At 45.4% G+C, this 27182-nt stretch overlaps 1 protein-coding gene across 1 annotated transcript; it reads left to right on the top strand.

Annotated features, from left to right (window-relative positions):
- Positions 1 to 2864: 2864 nt before the first annotated feature.
- On the top strand, positions 2865 to 27144 carry si:dkey-38p12.3 (rho guanine nucleotide exchange factor 15). The gene is made up of 16 exons (XM_036548449.1): positions 2865 to 3327; positions 13366 to 13937; positions 16238 to 17341; positions 18062 to 18119; positions 18297 to 18355; positions 19791 to 20038; positions 20324 to 20484; positions 20891 to 21043; positions 21781 to 21910; positions 22487 to 22561; positions 22940 to 23032; positions 23188 to 23342; positions 23455 to 23619; positions 24366 to 24451; positions 24836 to 24940; positions 25289 to 27144. The coding sequence occupies exons 2-16, from the start codon at positions 13493 to 13495 to the stop codon at positions 25453 to 25455; spliced, it is 3204 nt and encodes a 1067-aa protein (XP_036404342.1). The 5' UTR covers positions 2865 to 3327; positions 13366 to 13492; the 3' UTR covers positions 25456 to 27144.
- Positions 27145 to 27182: the final 38 nt, after the last annotated feature.

The following is a 27182-nucleotide window of genomic DNA, read 5'->3' as shown; positions in this document are numbered from 1 at the left end:
TTGGTAAGGTATCATATTTGACCTTAGAAGCTATTTCACTCATTTGCTGTCAGCATTTGCCCTCTACATGGGACAAGGATTATAAAAGGGGGAGTGAGAAGGATAATTATGAGGAGAGTTGGGGGGTGGCTGAATAGAAATGACAGATAACTCCCTTTCCTACCTGCAAAGATAGCTTGAGTAAATTGCAGATAATGCATAATATCACCTGCAAGCTTTTGTGACCTCACAGCCCAAACCCAACACCTCCCCCCTCCCACCACCCCCCAACTCCCCCAAAGTTTAATTGGGAAAGAGGAAGAGTGAGATGAAGGAGTGGGGTGAGTGAGGAGGGGGGAGGAGAAGTTAGGGCATTGATTACATTGCAGTATTGCAGAGGTTTTTGTGACATCATTATACTGGACAGCACAGCCCACTGGCAGCAACCAATGGCCTTTACCTCATTCAGTGCCTCTCTGTGACACATTCAGTTCAATCAGATTCGGATATTAATGAGCATTGTCAATGAACAGGGCTGTGTCTCTAATGGCATTGTCCTCAGCACATTATCTCAAAATTAGAGAAGGACAAGAGGACAGAGTGAGGAGAGAGGGAGAAGGAGAAGTTAGGTTGAGAGGAGGTGAAGGGAGTGGGGAGCAGGAGTGAAAAGTAGGAAAGGGGTAGTGAGGGAGAAGTAGGAAACCAAAAAATGGGTAGAGAGAGGAAAGAGAGAGTAAGAATGACAGTGGAAGCGAGAAAGAGGAGGGTGAAAGACAGAAGAATATAGATGAAAAGTGGAGCTGAGCACAGCACCAAAACTGAAACAAATGCAAAAAATTCTTTTAAACAAGTACGATAACTAATCTAAGCTAAGCTAATGTGACATCATAAAGGCTTCTAACTAAAACCATAGGCTACATTGTTCTTTGGCTTGTCCCTGTGGGAGATCCCTTTATTGTTCTATAAAACCCTCTAAACATTCTACCTAGAACTCTTTCAGAGGGTTCCATACACACAATAACAGTAAGAGTGGAATAGACTAACTAACGCAGGCAATAAAATGCAGAGAATCATGTGGTTGATGTGTTTGATAGCATTTCACTCCAGCCATCAAAGCCTGACATGTTGTGGGGTTGTGCTTCTGTCATAGGTGAGAACTTGTTATATTGACTTGGGTCATCCATTGTGTGTCTACATCTATCACTATTTTACAACAAAATTGGCTTGGCTTGTTTGAGGTGTTTCTTGTATTAATTGTTTTTAAAGGGAGAGTGGAGACATTGATAGTTCCAAGGCCTCTCTGTGATCACATAAACTCTCTGTCTTAAGCCACTGTAACATCAAAGAATTCATTTCCACAAAAAGAAGCAAGAAACAAATAATAGCATCAAATTCATGCCACACAATACCTTCGACCAGGAAACTCCTTAGCTAGATTCAAGATAGGCCTCATACATATCCAAGAAACATCACAGTTCCATATCTGCCCTCGCCTTATTGAAACTCCTCTAAGTCTGTCCTGAATTTGAGGAGAAATATCAGCTTCCTTAAGTTTGATGTTATGATGTGTGATTTAGCTTACCTAAATGAAATTCGTTCTTGCCAATACAGAGAAAAGCTGTTTTCCATGTTAACGTTAACATTTCTAGGTGGTGTTACCTCAAATAACAAGTTAAACCATCCATTTCTGGCTCAGGCCCAGCAACAAGCTCTCCTTTCTCAACTACACAGGAGGGCGCTGTTCACAAAAAGGATATGGCATACGCTCTTAGAACAAGGCGCTGAGAAGGAATCATTCATTAAACAGCCCCACACATCACAGGAACAATAAGATGAATGACCTTGTCCGCAGAAACACGTGGAATTCGTAAGGCGGTGTCTCACGCCCTACTCCGCGACAGCTGACAGCTCTGATTGCTTGAGCCAAGAAGAATAAAGCAACTGGTCTTAAATGTGTTAAGGTGTTGTACCAAGTAAGATCGCGCAGCGTTACTCATTTCATATTCTTACTTTTTGCTGTGAATACAGTCGTGGTAAAATTTAACCAGGACGTTATTTGTTTGTTAGACAGTCATCACAATTTCTCCAATTGAATGCCAAAATTGTCTGCTTGCGGTGCGCCGTATACTTTCTGCCCTTGGCAACCGCGATTTAAGACCATTTTACACACCCAAATCCTAATCTCAGCCATTTGATGTGAAATTTCAATTCCGATCCAGGATCAACTGCTAAGGGAAAGAAGTAATACTGGATGACTCATCGCCATATTGGTAGCCGCTACCATATGTCCCCGCCCATCCTGCCCTTTGGGATGGATCATAAACCTGAACCTAAAGAAAGAACGCCCGGAGGCGTGTTCTCAGGGGCGTCGAGAGCGTCTGGCCAATCTTCCGCCGCCCGCTCCAAAGCACCTGCTCCAAGGGATGCGTTATGCGGAAGGAACAATATTTAAACGGCATGTATATTAATAAAGTTTGTTCGTTATATTCTGAACTAACAAGTCGTAATACTGAAATAAGCACAGAGATGTAAATATTTTTGACAATTTGTGCGAAAGCATTTGGATATATTTATGTAAAATACCCCTCATCAACAAAGTAAAAAGCAATTGCATGCAATAAAAATAAAATATAAAGATGACCTAACCTACATATAGGTTAAACTACTAAAAGACTACTGTTAAGATTGAAATGATAATGGCGATCATGTTGACTGGGTCTGATAAGGCCTGCGATAAACTCTGTATTTCTCGTTCGGAGGCGGGTTGTCTTCTTTGGCAAAACTCTACACCTTCCTCCACACAATACATGGCCCCTCCTTTCCCACACACAAGCGAAGAGGAAAACACACACACCGAGCGAGAGAGAAAAGAGTCAGAGAGGGAGGGGAGGGAAGGGAGTCAAATCCTGGGGGGGTATCCCATACGGTCCCTCACTGGCGAGCCGACAGCAGGAGTGCGTATACAGCAGACAAAGAGCTGATGTTAAACCAAGTGAAAGACGCGAAAAAACACCAACAGAAGCAACAAAGAGCTGCGAGAGTTTAAATCAGACGCGCACATAGTCAAATTAATGGATTAAACACAGTATCCGTGCTGTGGTGAAGTGCACGGGGTCAATCGGAAATCAAAAATATCAGATCGCTGTTTTGTTGCAGGTTATCCTTGACAAGTCAATACTGAAGCCGTTTTGTGACTGTCTCCGTTGTGGTGTTTGTTGTCAGAAGAGGAACTAGCAAGCTAAAACTTTGGACTTTTTTCCACTGGCTGGGTAACAAATTGACGATATTGTTACAGAGTTGTCTACTTTTGGATTTGCGACGAGTGGAGTGCGAGATGACTCAGATTTGGTGAGTGCCACGCAGAGTTCTGCTGTATAAACTGATTTTCTTTTTTGCTTCATAGATGAGAAAGACAGTAGAAGGCAGGATAAATCTCTGTCCATTTAAACAAAGGGGTTTTGTTCACTCAAGTATTGTTCAGCACTGAATCGACAAATATTTTTAAATGAATTGTCATTATTTTGACTAACAAGCTGTCAGGCAACGTCACCTATGAACCTATACGTAACAGTTCTTTATTACGCACATACTATTAAGACATAAATGAACTACATAATATACTGTGACGCACTGAAGCTGTCAGTACGTGCCTGTATTTGATACTTTATTTTTTGTAAATATCAATCACGGGGTGGGTTTCGATTCTTCCGTATGTAGCCAATGTAGCCAATCACTTATTTACTTATTTACTGAGCTTTTTCGAGAGTGAATGCGTGTAACCCGTGTCCAGTCCTAACCATGAGTCTTTGAAACGAACAGATTATATTTGTATGATCGAAAAGCGGAGCCGCGTGAGGACCATTGCCGTTTTCACACTGTCTCGTTTTGTCCTGGGGAATATCCCCTTTCTCTCTAAGTGGAGAGTCCCTCGCTCATTCAATGCTTCAGAAACAGAAGGAGAAGCAGGACAGCTACGCTTTTGGATATCACAAACAACAAAATTCAACAAAAAACGGTTGATATAGTATATTTGATATAGTAATTTGATATAGTATAAAAATTGCTGTAAGGTTTTGGTGGCATTGGATGACAGGCCCCTGCTGTTGAAAGATGTGAGGGTAAGGGTTTGAGCCTGTGATGCAGTAACACAGCTGAAATACACACACGCGCACACTGAGCCGGTGTTTCCCTCTTCCCATCAGACACACATCTTTTCCTCTCTTGCTGGGTAGTGTACACAGAGAGTGCCGGCGCTATCTGAGTACTGTCAGCATTAGATAGTATATCCTCCAGAGCAGGGTATTGTATTTTCTGTCAACACCCTACTGTTAAGACCTGTGTATTTATAAGTGTGACCCAGTGATAGGACAAGCGTATGCTTTTGTACTGTATTTGCTATGGGACGGGGATAGGATTGCTGTAAAAAAGACTCATGACTGGCATTTTGGAAGCATTTCCTATTTTCACCAAAATATAAAGGGAAGCTGAGCAGGGTGGCTGACACTGAATGGTAGGCAGTGACTGACAGTCACTGATTCATGTGTTTAACTGACAGGTTGGGTTGCTTGAGCAGCACCGTTTGACAGACTGAAGTGGCGAATGAAACAAGTAGTGCTAGTAGTTTTAGCATAGCATAGCTATTGTCACTTCTTCGGATAGGCTTTCAGAGTTAGTCTCTCTATTGTCTCTGAGAGTTTGACTCAGAGTTTGTCTCTCTCTTCTCTCTATATGACACATTTTCAGTGACTGTCTGCAGACTGGCCATCCAGAGGCCCGAATGGTGAAGTAACATTCTGTCATGGTATCCCATGATGCTTTGTGTCAGACTTGTAGCACCCCCTCACCATTCCTGTCATAGCACTCAAAACTGAAACTGCACTGAACAGGTGCTGCAAGGAAATGTCCCATTTTTCACCTGTCTGACAAAATGGCATTTGAAACAATCTTCATGTCTCACCTGCAACCTTGAGTGGAGTCACCTTAGCTTGAGGTGACCTTTCAGCAAATACATAAGAATGACCCGTCACATTTATGAATTGTTAGGCCTCTTCTCTTTAAGAAACTGAGGGGATTCTAACAAAATAGTAGCTAGCTGCATAGAATTTAAGACACTCAAATCTCAACAGTCAGACATGTATAGTAAAGTCATCTTTGTGTTTTATTTGCCTTTGATAGATTGAAACCTCTATTCTGCAAAATTCTGCAAAAACCACAGCTGAGACTTGTTATTGGTACTGATCTGAACTCCTCTCACCTCAGTGAGCTGATGTGCTGTGGTAAGCCAAGGTTGCTCTTTCAGCACTCCATGTACATTCTCATCCCAATGCAACTATCTAGGATCATCTTATTACTACCCTAATCCCGCCCCTGCAAATTACCTTGATGAAACTGATCTAGGTTCAGTGCTGGAGGGCAGAACCTATCCACACCGGTTGAGTCTGACTGCTGCCAGTGGTAACAGAAAGAGGGCCTGACTGCTGGATTGAACTTCTTTGTGTGGCTCTCTCCTGTTTCTGCCTGGGGACTGTCAGTGTTACATACAACACTAGGGAAGGAACTGAACAGAAACTCACTGTTTTAACAGTATTAATTGCTACTGAGTAACCTGGCACAGACTGTAAACAGCAAATTTAAATAGCTTTTTCAGATTTTATATGGGCAAAATATTAACCATAAGCAAAGCAAACCAAAGAACATGCAGCACTGGATTTTTTTAATTACTAGTTGTCACATGCACGAGACTTTGGCATTGTAGCAGAACCACATGGAATCCTGGTTCTCTGTGAATTACAGTTTCAGTAATTTTAATCCAGTGGGACGAGACAACATCGTGTTCTGCCATTTGGTCACTGATTAGTTTGTTTTAAAAATATTTATTTTCAGAATGAGCACAATCCTTTCCGTTTATGACTCATATTGTAACCTTTCCCTTGGAGTCAGAGCGGAACTGTGCCAGGTTTCCTCCAAAGCTTAAGGTGGCTGTGAGTGTTCTGGATTGCTTTTCTGGAGAAACGTTGAACCCCCTTATTGTCAGTGTGATATTTTTAGCCTCTGTTTCCTGTTGGCAACTTGGATCACATACATGGTTTTAGGGCCACATTCTCTCACTTATATGCTTGCATTCATCATAGACTCCATGTTTGTTGTCTGTATTAATCTCTGTGTTTGGGAATGTGAGTGTGTTTATGCAAGTATGACATCACTGGATATCTGTAGGGTACTGAGACACAGTCAGTGAAAAAGGGTCGCTGTGAGTGGTCCTGAGTCAGATGCGTGACGTGGCCCTACAGGCAATTCTCCATTGAAAACTGCAACAGTGAGACAATGATGTGAGCACTGCTCTTACAAGCAGGTGGGAGGTGGAGGGGAGGGGCGGTGGAGTGCATGTTCATTTAAGGGTGGGGGGGTGAGTGGGTGTAGTGCTGGACATTGCTGGGGCAGACAATATGTTCAGTGAGGGGGGGGGGGGGGGGGGGGGGGGGGGGGGGGGGGGGGGGGGGGGTCGTGGGCAAAAAAAAAGAGGACAGGTGGATGGGGTAAGATGGAGTTGAAGGAGTACTGAGAGGACTCAGAGCAAGGGAAGGAGAGAGATGCTGAAAAAGAAAGAAATGGCCACGATGCCAAGAATCCCGGCGGGTTTCCCCGGTAGTTATTTCGGACATCTTCGGCATTTCTGCCCACATTTAACACGCCGCGCCGTCGTCCTCTTCCTCATTCGCGATGGCATCAGGGCTGCCGTCTCTCTCGCCGCTCGGCAGAGCGTGGCTGTGCGCGGGGGAACCCGTCAGACGAGCCGGGGCTGTTTTCCTCTAACCGGAACCGCTACAGCTCCGCGCACGCACGCGGTCGCATTGTTTTCATAGCGGGCGAAATGCAAGCCACCCTCAACCGGTCGCTTATCTGCCCCAGGAACTTCGAGCTTGCATACGGGAAATGCCGAAGGGCTACGGCTCAAAAGTGCCAGCTTTATGCGGCCATTATCTGTGCAATAAAGATAGATATGCGTGATAAAGACAGTGAGGATAAATTGACAGTAATGTGAATGAAGAGTCATTTACAGTAAGAAATCAATCTCGATCACTCCATTAACTGGAGTACTTAAAACTGCAACTTTGTGCCGGACTATTTTTAGCATCAATATTACTATTCACTTCATCATTGACATTTTTGACATACGGTGGGTCCTCTAAAGGGAAGAGCACAGCTGTGGAGATGTTTGGCAAACAGACACTGTTAAATGAACCATCTTTATTTGACCGCATAATCTAAAAATAGCATGGGGCACAATTCCGTCATACCGATTAAAATTTATTTGATCTAATCTGATTTTGTGCTTTGAACAGTGTTTTCTTGGAAGCTATTGTTTTTCCGTTTACTTTGTTTTCATTTTCACCTGTTTCCTGTTGACAAAAATCCTGTTTTGCACTGAAACTAACAATAAAGGGACACTTCCTTGCATTTCGTCATTCAAATTTGTTTTGTGAAATACTTTTTTTTTTTTTTTGTTAATTTTCAAAGATGAATTATAAACAGTGCAACTAACACACAAAGGGTGTGAAATTAGTGCAGCACCTTCCTCAGTTTTGTGAAAAGTCTCATGAGGAGCTCAGATCACCTGTCCTAATAAATCAGCCAATCAGTGAATATAGAGCTGTATAAATATAAAGATAATGCATAAAAATAGGTTATTTTAAATAAAAGCTTCTGTTAGGCAGTTCAATTTATACAGATACTGATCTTTCAAAAAAGAAGGATAAGGTGATGTTGAGCTGTTACGGCACTCCATTATATGAGCTGAGTAAGGACTGCAGCACTGTTTCTGTCACCCTGAAATCCCTGTTGATGAATAACTAAACCAGAAGGAATGAATGGAATGAATGGAAGATTTCTTACCTTTTAACCTGAAGGAGACCAGTAAGTCTGAGGTGGAAGCACCCTCTCCCAGGTAACAGAGAGTAGAGTGCGTTTGACACTTGGGTTAAATACACAGGAATTATATTGAAATTACATCTTTAGATGCATCTGAAGTATTATCACATACAATGTTTTTTTTATATTTGAGGTATTTAAATATGTTCTTAAATATCAGTAACACTTCATACATTTGACAGCTGGTTGCAAAGCTTTAACAGGTTTTAAATGAGTGGTTTCCTCTAATGTAGTTTCCACACAGTAGTAATTGCAAACTGATGTTTTCAAGTTTTCAAGCCGACTTAGCTCTCCACTGACACTTCTATGACTATAAATACAGGGAAAAAGAAGTATTATGTTTTCACCAAACATCCCAAATGTATTAATGTTGAAGTTTGCTTTCAATCTACTGAATCATGAAATGTATTATTTAAATTTCTATATTCTCTCTAACTGAAAATACCAAATTTCATTTCTGTGTAAAATGTACATAAAGTTGAAATTGCTTTATGTATCTGTTTGCCCTAGGTATGATGTGTGGTTATACTTTGCATGTCACATGCAAACTAGATACTTTATTTTTGGGTGAAATGTAAAGAATGTAACTCCAACACAGCATTTGAATAGCCTTTATATAGCCTTTATCAGCAGGAGATAAGGCAATTATCCACCTACATTTACTGGGGGTGTGTTGCTTATATAAATATATATAATAATTTATCCATGCCAGAATACAAAAATGTGATTTAGTCTGAGCCAAATGCTGCTTGTAGTGCGACTTAAAGGCCATAGGAGTTTGTCTGGTTCTCACTGTTCCTCAGGTCTGTGATGGAATGATATGTTTTTGCTAGGAGTCCATGGCCCTGGTGCTGATTCAACTGTGAGAGGGAGATCACTGAAGTGGAGTACAGGAAGGTAGCTGAGAGGTCTGGTGTCAGGGGTCAAACACTGGAGCTAATGGGAGAACACTTAGGAGGAGATGAAGGGGGCGGGGCTATGGTCCATAGTCGAGGGAAGGGGCGGAGTGGAATGCACATACTTGGCAGGGCTGGGGTCAGAGGTCAAGGGTTGGTTGTTAGCAAATGAGAAGATAAGAAGGGGATGCAGGAGAGGGTGTTGGCATGGATCACAGTGAACTGCATCTGCAGTATAGTATATGCTGGGGCAACAATATCCCCAACTAACTCTGTGAAAATCTTTGTCCATGCCTGAGCAAAAGCTGCATCCCACAGCATGTGCATAGACATAGTTTTCATGAGAAAGCTGTTGCGGGTCACTGAAGTGCATGTATGCTGATGAAACCTCCTTCATTGTAAAGTCTTGTTCTTGTTACGTTGTCTCAGAAATTTTGCTGTAAATTTCAAGCATGCCATTGTTTGTGTATTTAGTTACGCAAGTATCATGGAACTCTTTGCTTTTTAAATTTACATTTACATTTATTTATTTAGCAGACGCTTTTATCCAAAGCGACGTACAAAAGTGCATACAGTAAGTATAGCGACAGTATGGGGACAGGATGTGTACAGTTCCACAATGAGACAGTTCTCAACTGAAAGCAAAGTCTGTTTGAGGACACAGTACTATCAGATTTGTACAACTACAGCGTATAGGGCAACTAATACGATACACCTTCAAAAGGCAAGCTTCAACAACTTCAAACAGCGCAATGAGTGCAATTTACGACAGCACTGATGGGGGGGGGGCAGCAATTGTGTGCTGGGTCAGTCCAGGTAGAGTCTGAAGAGGTGCGTCTTCAGGCCCCGTCTGAAGGAATGGGGTGAAGGAGCTGTGCGTAGCGGGACAGGGAGTTCGTTCCACCACTGGGGAGCGATGTAGGTGAAACGCCGATGTCTGGCAGAACAAGCACCTCCTGCCTTGACCATGCAAGGAGCGAGGCGTCCAGTTGCTGCTAAGCGCAGGGGTCGGGCTGGTGTGTAGGGCCGGATGAGTTCTTGGAGGTAGGTAGGGGCTGTCCTGTTGATTGCAGAGAAGGTGAGGGTCAGGGTCTTGAATCTGATCCTGGCAGCGACAGGAAGCCAGTGGAGGGATTTAAGTAGGGGAGTAACATGGGAGAATTTGGGGAGGATGAAGATTGGGGAGGATGAGGATTTGAAGATTAGTCGGGCAGCTGCGTTCTGGATGAGCTGGAGAGGCTGGGTGGTACAGACTGGGAGGCCTGCGAGGAGAGCGTTGCAGTAGTCCAGGCGAGGGAGAACTGTGGCCTGGATAAGGAGCTGCGTCGCGTATGTTGTCAGGAACGGACAAATCCTCCTGATGTTGTGGAGTAGGAATCGGCAGGCCCATGACGTGCGAGCAATGTACTCCTTGAAGTCCAGGTTGCTGTCGAGGATGACACCCAAGCTCTTTGCTGACTGAGAGGATGGTATTGTGGTGCCATCGACTTTTTCCAGCAGTCCAGAAAACCTAAGTCATCACAACATGACTCAATAAATGCAAATGAAGCTAGATGCCAAACATCTTTCTTTTCTGGATTGTTACATTACGGGAAGCCTGTGTGTAGGCAAACTTCAGAATTCCTCATTCAGCAAAGTGTGTCAAACATGCCCTCCTCTGTTCAAACTGGTTTAGCCACATTAAGCACCAGGTCATAAAGTGAGCCACTGTGTGACCTCTCCCTGCCCAGGCTGAGCTATACCTGGGAGGAAATGTAAATACCCTGGGCTTGTGTAAACAGGGTAACTGATGGGCGGTAAATACATACACACACGCACACAAATACTGACTTTTGCATATGTGGCTCTTAGATAAGAGTACAGATCAATTTTTTACAGCCAGCAAAACCTTTGCTTGTTCAGTCATCTCCCAGTGCGTTAGTGCATGTGTCTGTCAATGGTGCTGCAGAGAAAGCTACAGGGCACATTCTTTGAAATCCAGTAATAGTTATAATTATCTTATCTAATAGTGTATAATAGATAAATAGTAATTCTTTTCTTGCTGTGTCTTCTCACCTGTCTATCCATGTGTTGCACATGTATTTACCCTCACACACACACACACACTGTATATTCAGTGTCACACTTTAGATCATACAATCATCATACCTGACATTTGTAGCAGCTGTCAGCCTGACAGAAAGCCATCCACAGCTCAGATGAGTGATGCTATCCTCAAAGACAACAGATCGCAAACCATGAATATGAACAGCCAAACTGGAGACAGCCAAAAGCAGAAGTAACCCGGTATTTTCACAGCTTGTTACTGTCTGTTAATGTGATTAAACTTAAATCTTAAAATTAAAATGTAAGACTGAAAGCTGGGGTGTGGCCATTGTTGTCCTTTTTATATTGCTCTGTTTTATCTTCCTTATTTCAAATTACATGGCATATGTGTCCAATATCATTTCTGCCCAGGTCTGTCATCTGCCATGTTGAAATTGATGCTATTATTATTGCACACTAACATAAACACCCTCAGACAGAGGTGCCCTTAAGGTGCAGGTGTAGGTCAAAGTTCTTCCTTCTTCAAGACAGGACAAAGTCCCTATTACAGTTCTACTTTACCTGCCTGTTTATCCTTTACCTGCTTGTCTGAGAAACACACATGCATTATCACATGTGTATGCAGTCATCTTGCCACCCATTATTTATAGAATGGTGCTTGCCTGTGCCACTGCGGCAGTGACTGTAATGCAACCTGAAGAACAGATAGAATTTAAAACAAGCAAGGCTTTTAGCATATACCCCTGTCTGACAAGGAACTGAAAGAAGGAGGATGTGTTTGCTAAAGGGGAAGTTCATTTTATCCCAGTAACTGATAGGAGAGACCATTCACTCGGACCACACCCACTCACCCACAGGATCCAATTGCAGCGCACCAGAGGGCAAGGTTGTCAATACTGCTGTTGAGGGCAGAGGCTAGCAGTGTTGCTAACAGCTCAGTCCTCTCAGGTGTTGCTGGGGCTCCTCTTTTTTGCTTTTCATGAGTGTGTCCTTTGAATCCACTTGTTCTCGTGGCAAAAGGTTCTTTCTCACATTTAATTTGCACTGGAGAGGGAATGACAACTTGAGTTGCACTGTCACAGCACTTGAGACCAAAACCATGCTGTAGATCAGAACCCTGGAAGAGCTTGGCCAAGATGGTCAAGACCCAGGGCGAAGTCCATTTTATGCTGTTCTAGAAGAGCTCCCACACCATAAGTTGGACTGTGGGGCCATCACTGTTAACAATGAATGATACATATTATCATGTGAGTGACCTTAGATGCTATATTTTACCTCCTGAAGTGTTCCATTTTCCCATGCTAATTTTCTCAGTACAAAAACACCTGTGTGAAAATGACAATGTCAATGCTCAGAGCTCAATACTTAAAGGAAACATCCACTGGTAAAATATACATTTTATTTAGCTTCATTGTACATCTCTAACCAGTGAGCATACCCACGCCACTATCTATACTGTGAACTGTTGAACATTGTCTGAAGTACAAAGGCTGGAGGAGATACACTGAAAGGATTAGCAGTGATTTAGCATTGATTCATTTGATTCATTATCATGGATAATAACAAATGAATTTGAGTCACAGGTAGCAGTTTAGATGGTTTAGACATACAGTATATGGAAAACGCTGTGTTTCAAACATATGATGAGCAATGCGTACAGTATGCAGTGTGTTCCAGAATTTCAGAACATTCCACCTCAGCTATCCTTTCTGCATGCTGTCAGACTTCAGCAGAGGATTATGGGAGGCAATATGTCCATTCATGGGGGAAGGGTTGTGTGAGAGGAAAAAATGGCAAAACTGGTACAGTTAGCAGGGGAATGATGCGGGTAGAAAAGAAACTGAATTCCTTTATCAAAGTACAAAGGAGTGATCATTGGCTGGACACTGAAATACCGAGATTTGTTTATAAGGATCAGTGAACAACTTCAGGTAGTGGTTTCACGAGACATGCGGAAGAGTGCAGAACAAATTAGTGAAATAAATGAAAGGCTCAGTGCGTAAATCTGGAGGGAATTCTGTTGACGTAAAATGAGTTTACGTGATGCATCATGCAGCCTGTATGTAGGTTACGGATGAATTATGGCTGAATTTTCAGAGAAACAGACTGTTTGTTACCTCTGGCATTGATATAACGTACTGTACCAGAGAACAGGCATTAATGGGAAGAAGCTGCGCCAGTGCAGGTCTCCCGCAGTGTTCTCGAATGTTTATTAAGTCTGAGGGGAAATGTGTGTGTCCTTGTGCAAAGATTGTTGGAGGTTAGATTGCAATGGGAGGAGGGATAGGAGTGGATCAGAGCTCCCGACTGACCTGCTGCCCATGAAGTGAGAGATAAGCACTAGACAGGAAAATGGTTCTAAATGTTTGGAGTGGTTCATTCCCCCCAGGATTGAAACAATAAGCCTAACACCCGTTCTGTCTACTTGCGGATCATGTGTATGGATTTCAGATCATTATCATAATGGATCCCATCATTAAAACTTGTTTCCTTACAGTGTCTTTCCTATCTTCAGGTAAGGATGACAGTGGATCTACGGTGACCTTTGACCTAAAACTCTGGCTGGTCTGGTGGGGGGTGGGGGAGGGACAAAAGAAAATTGACTTGAAATTAAACGGCTGAAACAAAGACCATCGGATAAAATGTCCCTCCCGGAACCAACCCCCCGCTCTCAGGCGCCTATACCCCCCAAGCCTGTCCCCAGGCCGAAGCCCCCCGTCCCAAACAAACCCTTGGACAACGGCTCAGAATGCCCCCCGCTGGCCGAGAAGGGCACCGCAACAAAGAGCTCAGGGAAAGTCAAGCGGATTGTGAACAAGTTCAGCCAGCAAGAGGGCGTGGCAGGAGAAGGAGGGGTCGTCGAGGGGGTGGAGTCCCACAGAGTGCCCAAGAGGGCCCCGACCGTCAAACCGAAACCCCCGCGAATACCACAGAAGGCTGCAGACCAAGCACCCCCACTGCCTGTGAAGAGGAGCCGGATGCTGAGGAAGGAGGCTGAGCAAAGCAAGGCAGAGGCACCAGGAGGAGAGGCTGGGCCCGAGGCAGTGGCAGAGGCCATGCCCATCAGAGACGAGGGACGCCGTTCAGGTAGGTCACTGACTCCTTCTAATTTGTTTTTTGGCATGTAAAACATCGTGTGACTGGTTTTGCATGAGTCAGCTGCATCTTCCTGTAGAGCACCATGATTCTATTTACAACAGCGTCAATGACTCTTGGAGATGGAATGGTATTGCAAGATGCCAGAATGCGCTTTAGGGGTTTCCAGTTTAATTTTTTTTGCTGACTCCTTTTCACACACACCAGTGGACAGATCTTAATTTCCCCTGCTTACAGGACTGTAGCTGCTTCCAGCTCAGAACAGACCTCTAGCACAGACACACAGCCAGCCACAATCAAGCAGACTGAGCAATACAGCCACTTCAGCATTGCATACATATTCAGACATCACCTTTGGCTCAGGTTAAAGCACACATGGTTTGCATTTAGTCTGTGCTCTGACAAATTCAACACAAAACTAAACTAATTTATTGCTTGCACCTTGTACAAGAGAATTCTCTGTCTCCCTCCCCTCTGAATGGGTGGTGCTAACCTGTGCTTATGTGCTGTGATTTGCACGCTGAGATTTTTTTGGTGCACCTCAGTTAGTGGGCCGCACCCCACCTTTCCTGTTTCTATTTCTGGGAGTTTGATCGACTACACGCCTTTGGCGGCAGGGTTCAAAGAACTTTTTTTGTTTTGCTTTGTTTTGTTCATGTGAGAGCTAAATCTTCATCTTACTCCAGAGGTATAGGTTTTGGGCCAGGTCATATAATCAGCCACAAACGGGTTTTGTCGGTGAGTCTGAGGAAGGTGAACACATCCGATGCTGAGAGAGAGAGAGAGAGAGAGACAGAGAGTGAGAGAAAGAGAGAGAGGGAAAGGAGACTGAGGAGGAGCCTTAAATATTCCAATCTGTAAATCATAAAACACGCTGATAATCATTTTCCAGACAAAGCCTCTCCCTGCCAAACCACCTCTTCCTGTTCAAAAGCATGACGTTTTAAAAAGGAAAAAGGTTAACAGTCAAAACCCTCAATTCATTTTACTATTTCCAAACTGTGTGAATGAGCCCCTTTTTAAAGCATTGTTTGTGTGGCTCATTATGAGTTACTAGAGGGCACAAATAGCGTAGCATGACAGCCCCTGTGAGACATGTTAAACGTATTGACACAGTGCCTGACTGCTGACTATGGGCATTAATGAATTAGTGTCCATTCACGTGCATTAGAAGCGCAAATGAATTTCAAGTTGAACTCAAATGAAAGTGAATTTTTTGGATTTAGCCTTAAAAAACGGAGAGCTAAACAGAGTCATACCAGGACATACGTCTCGACCAAGTGCCTGTTGTTTGGGAGGAAGCTGGCAAGAGCTGCAAACCCAGTTTGTTTCTCAGTGACGGTGAGCAGCATGATCACTGTATGCATGGGTATGAGGAGGAGTGGAGAAAGGCTCATTGCTCACCATGCACACACACACTTGAACACATACACACACACATACACTGTCAAACACCCCAAGTGACACATCTAGCGGGTGATCATCATCATCCCTGTGTCACTCTGCATGAAAGTGCACTCAAAAGCAGACGCTCAGTGTGGGCTGTGACCACTCCTTCTAACACTTCATATTAATGAGCCAGGACTCACACCGCTCTTTTTTACACTAGAATTTATTTACCACGGGGGTAAGGTCCATGCGGAACTGCACAGACGGTTCACACTGCTCAGAGAAACCAATACGCTGTATCACAGGATGCACATGTAGGAACAGATTTTGCAGGAAGCGGCTTACGCAGTCAGACAAGCCCAGATCTCCAAAGCATTCCAAAGTTCAAAGGTCAGACTGGGGTGGAGACAGGAAAAAGCAGATTTTGTTCCCCTCTGGCTGTTGGATTTCATCTTGCAATAAGTTCTGACAGACAGAAAGGGAAAATAAGCACAGAAGTCTGTGACTTAATCAACTGTAAATCTATATATTTTGTTACGCTCAGGAATTTATAAAAAGGCTGGAATGATGGAGTTCCCTGTACTACAACTGCTATAATGTAGATTTCATGAATGTGACTTTTTTATTTTATTTTAGTATTATTTATTCATTAGTTTTGCTTACTGAAACTTACTGTTTCACTCAATAGACTTAGTTACATACTGAACTGTGTAACCTGTCCATGCAGCTGGATTTGACTAAACTAGAAACAGACAACAGGAGTGGCTTATTTGGCATTCAAAATATGACCCCTGGATCCAGAGTCTGTTGCTCTGATGCACACTGCATGCTATAGCATTTGTATATCAGACTTCACAAAACACCATTGTAACATTCCGCCTGTCGACCCCTCTGTTCTGCAGCCCCAGATGGCAGGGAGGTGGAGGTGCAGGTGCAGGTGGATGGAGGGGCAGGGACAGAGGCGGAGCTAACTGTGGGAGCCGCCCCCAGCCTACGCTGTGAGAGGGACTGCAGATGCCTGTGCCACCAGGAGAGGCCAGGAATGAGGCTGGTGTGGGTACCTGTGGGGGAGGATGGGGAGGGGGAGGAGGAAGGAGAGGAAGGAGAGGCGGAGGAACCTGAGGAAGAGGAGGTGAAAGAGGCAGATCAAAGGGGAGGGGAGGGCCAGAGCGAGGCAGGGGACCAGGAGGAGGAAGACGAGGAGGAGGAGGACTATGAAGAGGAAGAGGAAGAGGAGAGCGGCTCCTCGGGAGAGGAAGGGAGGCTGGGGGGCAGGGCTGGGAGGGCGAAGTTCCAGGAGGTCCTGGACATCATGATCGGGGAGGGGAACCGGAGGAGGTCGAGCGACCACACGGTGTGCGCGATCAACGCGACGCCCCAGGTTGTGCTGACCTCCTACACCCCCCACCTCTCCCAGCCTCCTCCCAGTCCCAGTCCCAGTCTCTCCAGCAGGGCTGTGGAGGAGGAAGAGGACTCCATATACGAGGCCACGCTGGAGGGGGTGGAGGTGCCTCCAGCAAAGCCCAGCCCGAGCCCGAGCCCGACCCCACAGGCCAAACTCATCCCCATCATCCGCTTCCAGAAGCCCCCTCGCACGGCCAGGCTATCCTCCTCAGCAGACACACTCCCTGAGCCCCGCCCCGAGCCGGACCCAGCCGGGGATCAGGCCATCGATGACGTGCCCCCTGCCATCCCCGCACGGGTCCCCATTCCTGCCTGTGACAAGTCAAAGAGCCCCCGCCTCGTCACCGTACCTGGGGGTGTCCCCCTGCCCCAGCCCTCCCCTGAAGAATGGCGCGCCCTGCGCCACTCCTCTCCCCTGCCCACCCCTGCTGACAGCTGCCTGCCCCCCAGCCCTCTCCTGCCCCACCGTGCCCCCCCGAATCCCTCCAGCCCCCTCTTCCCCCATCGGCGCCCCCCTCCGCCACCCCAACCTGGCCCAGACGGCAGACGCCTCAGCACGCATTCCATTCAGTCCACCATTCAGTCTACCCTAGCACCCAAAGGTGGGTACCCGAGACAGAGGCAGCCTCCCCCTCCCACTGTGTTTGTGAATGGAATGGCAATCCCTTTTTCTTGGTCTCTGTTCTAGCCCAGCCATTTGTGTTCTGTTTCCCAGGCTGTCCTATCAGTGACCCTACATACGGGTTTTTGCATTAAATTCAGTCCATATGGTCTCCAGTGTTACATTTTAGTCTATGGTTTCAATGGATCTTGATGCAAAACAAAAAATATATAATGCTTGTTTTAGCTGGAGTAAATACAATCATAACAGTGTGCTTGTTGAGCTACTGAGTGGCTTAATCAGCTAAGGCGCTTGCTCTGAGCAGAGGCGGAGCTCTACTGCCTAGGTTCAAATGTGGTTATGTTTCCAGCTGACAATGACCAGGAGCTCACAGCAATGGCACTGGGGGGTAGGGTTGGTCATGTTAGCATGGTACCCAGTCCCTTGGTGATGTCAGTGGGGTTGTGCCCAATCTTTTATTTGCCCTGCTGTGGTGCACTGTGGGACTTGCGGTGTGGAAAATAGCTGTTGGCTGCCTGCAACTCAGCTTCTGTACCTGCAGTGCTGTCACAGAGGCTGTCACAGTGAGATGAGCCTAATATATGATTGGCGATTCCAAAAATAGGGAGTTGAACAAAGATTTAAAAAGCATAAAAATGGGGAAAAGAGTAAGGGAAAAAGTCAAAAAGGAGCATTATCTGACTACTGCTGCTCTCCCCAGATAAAGAGGAGAATACTGGGAGTGATGTTGAGAGAGTGGACACCGCAGAAGAGGAAAAGTAAGCTTACATTTCTTTCCATGACAAGTTATATTCTACACAAAATAGGTGTGTGAGAATTTAACATTCTTGTTAAATCCCCCCTCCCACAGTCATTCAATGAAAAACTCAAGAGTAATGGTGTTGTGCAGTTTGAGGATTTTATGTTTCTGTGCTGGATGTTTTCCTCTGTTTCAGGCCTCCTGCTGTCCCACGCCGGGGGATGTCTATAGACTTGGAATCTCAGCTCCAGGATGGTGAGGATACACAGACACAATGGAAGAGTTCCTGTGCACTTCCTGTAGAGATTATGCAAGAGGGCCACGCGTGTGCCAAAGGGCTACTTTAAGATGGACCAACATGGGCGAACACAACAGACACAACAGAGATAGAACAAAAAGAAGTCCCTAGGGGCCTGATCAAAAAGGTTCACTAGGGTTTTTCTGATAGTGTTCACTAGGATTCAGATAACATTAACAGTAACATTCACTAAGATTCTGATTGAAAAGATTCACTAGGATCTTTATCAATACCGTTCTCTAGGATTCTGATCAATGGGGTTGAACAGAGTTTTTCTAAATCGGGTTCACTAAGTTTCCTGTCAGAAGAGTTCACTTGATTTCTGATCAATATCATTTACCACGGTTCTTATAAATTCTGTTTCTGGTCAGTAGGGCTCATTCATGTTTTAATCACATCACTTTTATTGGTTTCAATGAGGCTCTGTTCTGAGTTCACAAAGGGACTGATGCATAGCATTCACTACAGTTATGATCAATAAGATTCATTAAGGTTAAAATACCAAAACGTCGAAGCATACGCAGTAAATACAGATGTTACTGGGTATGATATCTGAGAATTTAAACTTCACATTTCACCACACAAGTTGTCTCCTGTTTTCACCCTGTGCCCCATGTGAGTTACATTGCGTATGTAGCCGAACAAGCTCTTCCACTTTCCCCATGAAGACACCTTCTTTGTTTTACAGTCACTGATCAACACTTTTAAAGAATTACCCAGAGATTTTATGGGTGTCACGACAATGCTACTCACTTGAACCCTTGCTGCCTGAGAAAGGCCAGAAAGGTGGAGATGTGTTGCATTAGTTTACTGCACTGTATACAAAGGAGTCAATGTCAATACCTAAACGATGATACAATATATGAGAATATATCTAAGAATTCGCTTTGATGCAATGCAATACAATTCAATACTATACATTTTGCTACAACATGATTCAACATAACCTTTAATTATAATTAAAGGTTATTTTTAATTATAATTAAAGGTTAATTATTCCATGCTTATAAAGAAATGTAGAATATATAAACAGTAGTTCATATGCCATTGTAATAACGCTTAATGTTCAGCGATAACTAGGATTGTTACAGGCACTCTAGTTTCATCCATATGTATGAAATTATATGAAAATAAATGAAATATTAATACATAAGTAAGCACAGCTGTTTTGCTTTTGTATTGATGCATCAAAATGAAATGCTGTATTGTTGCTTTATTGATCAATATGAATATTTAGATCATTATACTCCTAGTGTTCTGCAGCAATTCAGTGAGACTGACCAGTTCTGATCTATATGGGTGCTATTGAAGAGATATATACCTAACACTGTTTGGGAGCTCAAAACATGGCATTGTTTCTCACCTGACTGTTTCTGACCAAACCCGCCCCAGAGCCCCTGTACCAGACGTATCGGGCCACGGTCATCCACAAGGAGATCAAACGGCAGACGGTCTGCCGCAACATCAGCAAGACCAGTGTGGACTTCCACATGGACTGGAGCGCCCGCAGGGGGGGTGACACGGAGAGGGGAGGGGTCCGGGGCGGCCCTGCCCAAAACACGCTGTGGCAGGACCTGCCGGACGTGAGGAACAGCGGCATCCTTGATACGCTCAGCTCTGCGGAGTGCAAGTACCAAGAGGTGAGCAGCGACGCTGGGGGGGCATAGCGGTTTAGGAGCTGGGACGTCACACAGATAACATGGGGGAATGTAATCTCTGTAAGTGGCTCTGGGTAAGGGCATCTCACTGAGAAAGAGAGGGACAAAATGGAGGATGGGGAAAAATGAAGAAGAGAAAGGAAACGGAGAGAAAAATAAAGTAACCTTTTTAGCTGTCACTGTGAATTGCGGGTTACCCAAAATCTGTGGAGGTAAGAGCATCTGTGTGCATAGTCAGTGAGTACCTACCATCACTGTCTCCCTCAGAGTATGTTCGAGGTGCTGACGTCAGAAGCTTCGTACCTGCGCTCCCTGAAGGTGCTGACCGAGCTCTTCCTGGAGTCCCGCGACCTGGACGATACGCTCATCATCCACGACAAGAAGACGCTCTTCTCCAATATTTTGAAAGTGCGGGAGGTCAGCGAGAGGTAAGGGAGGGGATGAGTCTCCATTTCTGTCCCCCCGTCCCCTGGACCCTCTGTCCCTAGATCCACTCTTCTCTGACGTTCGACACATAATCATGGTCAGAGACACCTGGAGGTCTGGGAAGATGTAAAACAGGAGACAGGAGGAGAGATCTAAGGAATGAGAATGGAAATAAGACAAATTCTTCCTTCTAAATTATGTGAACATATGCAGTCAGCACATCTGTCTTGTATAGCATCACATACTTTGTCTCATGTAATTCATTCACAGGCCTCACAGTTGCTCATCTACAGCCACACATGCTACAGTTTGACAAGATCCTCCTGTCCCCTGAGTCATTTTTCCCTTGTCTCTATGTTGAAAAGCTACCCTCTGCCTGACCGTTTGACCGCCTTGGCTCTCTCACAGGTTCCTGAAGGATCTGGAGGAGCGCATAAGCGACAGCGTAGTAATCTCAGACATCTGTGACATCATCCACTACCATGCCCAGCACCACTTCCCTGTCTACATCGACTACGTCCGCAACCAGATCTATCAAGAGAAGAAGTACACCAACCTCATGTGAGTCTTCCATTGCACCTTGTTGCTAAAACTCTACCTGGTTGGGTCCTGACTTGGCAAGACATTTGCTTTTAACACAGACTGAGCTCTAGGGCCCAGGTTTGAAACCGGCTGTGTCATTTGCTGTCAATGACCAGGATCCCTTAAGCAGCAGAACAAAGAGGCTTTGTTAACTGAGGATAAGGGTGGACAGGTCAACCAGCCTTCCTTGTCTTACTGCTCTCTAGCACCCTGTGAATTGACAGGGACTTGCAAGTTTCTCAGATGATCCTCCAATTAGCGCCTACTCCACTGTAGGACGGTGTGTGACTTTTTGTGAAAAAAATTTGCTATTAGCTGTGTGTGAGTATGACAGAGAATTGGCTGTGTGTGAGTGTGTCAGAGGATTGGCTCTGTGTGAGTGTGTCAGAGGATTGCATTCGTCTTGCCTTAGCGCTCCTGCATGGCTGTAGAGGTTGTCAATTAGCACTTCCATAATAGGGTTGCATACATGGACAAAAAAGCATTAAAAAGCTCTGCTTGGTGCCTGGAGTAGCTCCTAAACACAATGTCACCTCTAAGATCCTTGCATTACTGGTGTAGATTCAATGGCAATTTTTTAAGTCTGTACATTGTACATGAAAAATGAAAAGTCTTTCATTGGCTATACAAAAAGAAAAGCTTGAAGCCCATCACAGTACTGAGCACGCTCACAAAGTGGCGTATCAGGTGGTTGACAGGTCCGCGTCTGCCCGCAGGCAGAAGAACCCGCAGTTCGCCACGGTGATCGCCCGCCTGCAGGAGTCGCCGCAGTGCCAGCGGCTGCCCTTCATGTCCTTTCTGCTGCTGCCCTTCCAGCGCATCACCCGCATCAAGATGCTGATCGAGGTGAGGCCTGCCTGGGCATGCTGGGAAGGGCCCTGCACCCGCACACCAAAGCATGCTGAGAATTACACACAGTCAGAGTGCTGTGTCAGTGTCAGCGCTGTAGTTCTTCAGCAACATTCAGTCAAAAATGGCCACTTGGCCTGCATACATCCCATACTTACTGCAAAGTTTGAGTCCAAGGTACAGCTGAGTGTTAGTTAGTCAGTGGGGTTCTGGTTCTAGAACATTCTAGAACAAACCACTCAGGCTGAATTGTCATTGGCAACAGTCATTGATTGGGTGTTGTGTGGAAAATTGATTTGCTGGAAAGAGTTCCTCTGTGGAATGGGTGGGACTGTACAATTGTCTTCACATGCATGTCATGGTATCATATTTTTAAATAAACATACCACAAACTCTTACTCTAAGCCCAACCATTTAAATTATTTCCCTGCAAACATTACACTGTATCACAACTGTAATCAACACTACTTAGTAGTGATAGCTTTGAGCCAGGAGTCAGTTCCTGTGGTTGTAGACAGTGTTTATTTCAGATCCTGGTGTTTGTGGAGTCACTCATTTTTTTGGTGTCACCAGAATATCCTGAAAAGGACACAAGAGGGGACTAAGGAAGAGGAGACTGCCTCCAAAGCCCTGGCCTCCGTTTCTAAGGTAACTCATCCTGCCTTCCCTCAAACCATGCCCCCCCCCCTGACTTTTAGAGAACACACCCCCCTTTCCCCCCTCTTGTCACAACAAAGGATATCCTATCATGACGAGAGGGAGAAGCTTACTCATCTTCTGACTCCTTACAAAGGAGGTCTGCACTGAGGAACTGGGGACTATGTCGCTGCGGATAGAAGAGAGGCTGTTATGTTTTTGGGAAAAAAAGTGTCCTGAGGAGAAAAAAAACCGGACGATTGACACGTGTCCTATGATGTTACAATTGGGTTAAAAATCGGAGGTTACAAATGGAAATGTTCGCAGTTCTCCTTTGATCGTGTATGTTTCCACTCTCCACTTGCCCCCCCCTCCCCCACCTCCCCTTAGATCATTGAAGAGTGCAACACAGAGGTGGGGAAGATGAAACAGATGGAGGAGCTGATTCACATCGCCAAAAGCCTGGAATTTGACAAACTGAAGGTGAGTCACAATACCAGACAACACTGTATCCTACACTGTAATCACTTGTCTGTACATCACAGGCTGAGGGTATCAAATAAGAGGCCACAGCAACCACTTCTATAGTGTGACTGGTTTCTCTGTACAGAACTCTGATATTCGGTTTTTCTCCAAAGGCCCTTCCAATCATCTCTCAGAACCGCTTCCTGGAGAAACAAGGGGAGCTTCAGGAGATGGCCAAATCAGGCACCCTCTTCAACATCCGTCCCAAATTCACTCCCATTTTCCTCTTCCTCTTCAACGACCTCCTGGTCCTCGCCAGCAAGAAGAGGTCAGCCTGCTATCCACGTTTCCGCTGTCATCCTTATTAAGTCTGTGGTGTCGATTCTGTGATGGTGAAGTCAGCGATAACTCATGACCCTCATTCCCCCCTGCCCCTCCAGCGCGGAACGCTACGTTGTGATCGACCACACCCACCGTTCCCTGGTCCAGGTGAAGCCACTTGACGAGGTCTCCCCAGGTCCCGGTTTCGATCACTGCTTCTGCCTGGTCCTGCTGGAGAACCACCAGGGTCGCATGAATGAGCGCTTGCTGAAGGCCTCCACCCAGTAAGTACGGACCCAGTGTCTCCCCATCCATCTGTCTGATCAAACATACATCGTCTCTTCTCCACAAGAGTCTACCTCACCCAGTGCCCAGAGTACGTATGTAAAGTCTCCTTTCCATGTCCGCCTGCTGCACACAGTGGCGTGCAGAGTACAACTGTACAGTCTCTTTTCTATCATGGCATTACTGCGCATTATGCAACTGTAGTCTTAGTGATACCTGCATGACAGCACAGCATACACCTGAGCAATCACAAGGCTGTGGGCTAACCACAGGAATGGAAATAGGGAAGAGAGGAGAAGATGAGATTTCCCTCTCATGATGGCTGAAAGTTCCCATTCACCTGGACTATATCCCAACTCACTACAAAAATGAAAGATGGCACTATTGATTCAAAGGTGGTGTCTACTTTTTTGGAGAACATCTAGGCTCTAGCTCGGTTCTCCCACTCTTTGAAGTGCAGGCTCAGTCCCGATACAAATAACGCCACCTTCATGAAAACAATGCTCACAGATAAATGGCTGGCATTAACAGTTTCACAAAGCAGATAAGAATATACAATGATCTGATGCAAGTGACCTAAATTCAGCCTCTCCCAGGACTGAGGGGAGGAGCTATTGTCTGGCTCAGGTGTCTAACTGACACAACGAGACGTTGATGTATGCAGTCACCACAGTGCTGTACTCCACTGCCTCCGCTGTGGGAGCCAGTCTTTTTGCATGTTGCTGTATCCTTGTTCACTATACAGGTCGGAGATGCACAGGTGGATGGCAGCCTTCCCTGACCCCAATGACCCTGACAGGGATGCGGAGGAGGTGGTATATGAGGACTGGGGTGAGTGTGAATTTTCGGTCCCGCTTCCTCCACCCCCACACCCAGCCACCCACCCTTTCAATCCTGTTTCGGATGTTTGTACATAGGGGTTTACATGTGCCGTATCTTAACTCTTTCTCCTGTTGCTTTCTGCATCCTGGTCTCTCGTTTTGCGTATGCGTGTTTATGTGTGTGGCGTGTTTGTGTGTGTGTGTGTATGTGTTTGCATGTATGTGTATGTGTGCGTGTGTGTGTGTATATATGTGTGTGCATGTGTGCGTATATGTGTGTGTGTTTGTGTGTGTGTATATATGTGTGTGCATGTGTGCGTATATGTGTGTGTGTTTGTGTGTGTGTATATATGTGTGTGCATGTGTGCGTATATGTGTGTGTGTGTGTGTCCAGATTGCCCACAGGTACAGTGCGCAGAGCAATATGTTGCCCAGCAGGCGGATGAGCTCAGCCTGGAGCCCACAGAAATTGTCAACGTCATTCGCAAGACCAACGAGGGTGAGCAGAAAGGGGGAGACTTGCTTCATGAAACTTCACCAATATGTTGTTCTTTCATTAATTTTTCACTTTGTGTCTCTTCTCTGCCTGGAACCTCTTCTTCCCACAATCCTTCTGGCATCCTGTAACCCTTGCAACCCACTCCTTTCTCACTCCCTCACTACATTTTTCCTTTCTATCCTTCTTTCACCCCATTCTCCACTCTTTTCTCTCACTGTCCCTCCTTTTTCCTACCACTCTTCATACATCTGTCCACACTCCACACCTCCTTGCCTCTCTCTCCTCTTCTCTCCACCCCCTGTATTCCCTCTTTTCTCTTTCCTTGATCCCTGACCCCCCCCGCCCCAGGCTGGTACCAGGGCATCAGACTCTCAGACGGGCAGAAGGGTTGGTTTCCGGTGAGCAACGTTGTGGAGATCACCAATGAGCACGTCCGACGGCGAAACCTTCGCGAGCGGTACCGGGTCATCCAGGCGGCGGGGATAGTCAGCGCAAAGTCTCGGACCGCGCCTTAAGAAGGTGGTACCCCGGAAATCACGCTGTAAAAATGAGGACCTCGGAGTGTAAAATGGAGTTCCCCAGAAGAATGAAGCCAAACCTAAGCTCAGGAGAGGAAGATGTAACCCATTTGAATGGATCCAATTGGATGTAAGAAATGCACACGCCAGGACTGGAAAGGAAACTGTTACACACTACATACTAACTGAATGCAATACTGCAAATCTAAGCACAGCAATACTGATCACTTGACAAGGAATAACAGGAAAACTGCCCTCTTCGTTAGACCTAAATACACTGTAAATCTTGACTATAAGCACACGCCTGAAAACCTCCCGCTGACAAATAAAGTCTATCCAAGTTTCATGAGAAAGCAAAACCTGAAAAAAGAAAAAAACGCCTCCTGCACTGGAATGACACTACAAAGTCTGAAAGGAACATTGAGGTCCCAGCAAATGCATCATGGGAAGACTCCAGTTAAGTTAAAGAATGACGACAGACTGGCCTGAACCTTACAGAATGTGCTCCTTCTGTGCTCCTTCTCTGTGGCTGTGTCGCGTCTGCATTCTGCACTACGCCCCAGTTCCTCCTGGGAAACTGCTGCTGAAGAGGAATGCCTCGAGGCTGGCCCGCCAATGTTGGAGCACTGCGCTCGAGGCAACTCAGCCCGTCACGCCCGCGCCGGCCGCTGACGTGTTTCCGCAGCGGGACGCGACGCTGGGGCATTGCAGGCATGCTGCATGTTCGATCCGCTCATTTTAGGCATGCCTGAACCATGTGGTCACGCCCCAATCAGGCGGACGGCAAGAAGGCTTCAACGTCACTGTGAGTTACACAGCACTGCCACTGCAGACTAAACCAGCAGGGTTGGGCTTTAGGGTCGGCCTTTGGCTTACTTTAAAAAATCTTGATGTTCAAGCTGAGAAACAGCGTTCCAAACCGCTGTTCTGAGAAGCACAAGTCTCTTAGACCTTAAGGGCTACTTCTGTTGTTGCACCAGAGTTAAAATGTTCTGACAATAAAGCACAATTGCTTTGAGTTAATTATTGATGACTTCTAGCTGTCTATAGCAACAGAAATGCCCCTTTCCCAGTTTAACAAAGTGTAATATAAATGACCTTTTCAGCAAATGTGTAAAGAACAGAAGCCCTTGTAGATGGTTGTGTTGTATGTGTTGTCTGGTGTTTTATGTTGCTGTGGTCATCCTTAGGCACAGATTAATGGTTTTTTGTATGTGAACGGTGACGGTTTTTGTATGTAAACAGGAAACCGGTTCCTCCTCTACTGCTGGAATAGACAACTCTGATCTACTGGAGCGGGCATGCACAACACATTTTCACTCCGAGTTTGAGAGCCTTACTTTATAGTCATAAAATGAGCCAGGTATCATAAATATCCATCAGGAAATTTATATGGTGGTGAACAAATACGAAGGCCTATTTTTATAAGCGCTTGGCCTGACTGCAATAACTGAAAGCACCTGTGATTCTCTGTATGCACTGGCTGCTGTTTACACAAAACATCAGTACTTTCTGAACATCTGCAGATCTCGGGGAGAGCAGTCGTTGGCCCCATCTGTGTGGTGGTCTGCCTGGGGCCAGTATGGCTGTATATGTGTGCGCGTGTGTGTGTGTGTATACAGTATGTAAACATACTTACATGTGTGTGAACAGGCTTGCTCCCTTTGTGAGAGTAGTGATCTTAATAAACAGTTTTATACCATTTTCACATTCTTGGATGATTT

Source organism: Megalops cyprinoides, chromosome 16, assembly GCF_013368585.1.
Source record: "Megalops cyprinoides isolate fMegCyp1 chromosome 16, fMegCyp1.pri, whole genome shotgun sequence".
Taxonomy (NCBI): domain Eukaryota; kingdom Metazoa; phylum Chordata; class Actinopteri; order Elopiformes; family Megalopidae; genus Megalops; species Megalops cyprinoides.
This window is presented reverse-complemented; position numbering and strand designations above follow the sequence as displayed.

What these genes read in the sequence shown, in the direction of transcription:
- si:dkey-38p12.3 (XM_036548449.1), top strand. Translation starts at nt 13,493, where the DNA reads ATGTCCCTCCCGGAACCAACCCCCCGCTCTCAGGCGCCTATACCCCCC. An exon ending in GACACCGCAGAAGAGGAAAA is followed by an intron (nt 18,120 to 18,296) that starts GTAAGCTTACAT and finishes CCTCTGTTTCAG; the next exon opens with GCCTCCTGCTGTCCCACGCC. An exon ending in GGAATCTCAGCTCCAGGATG is followed by an intron (nt 18,356 to 19,790) that starts GTGAGGATACAC and finishes AACCCGCCCCAG; the next exon opens with AGCCCCTGTACCAGACGTAT.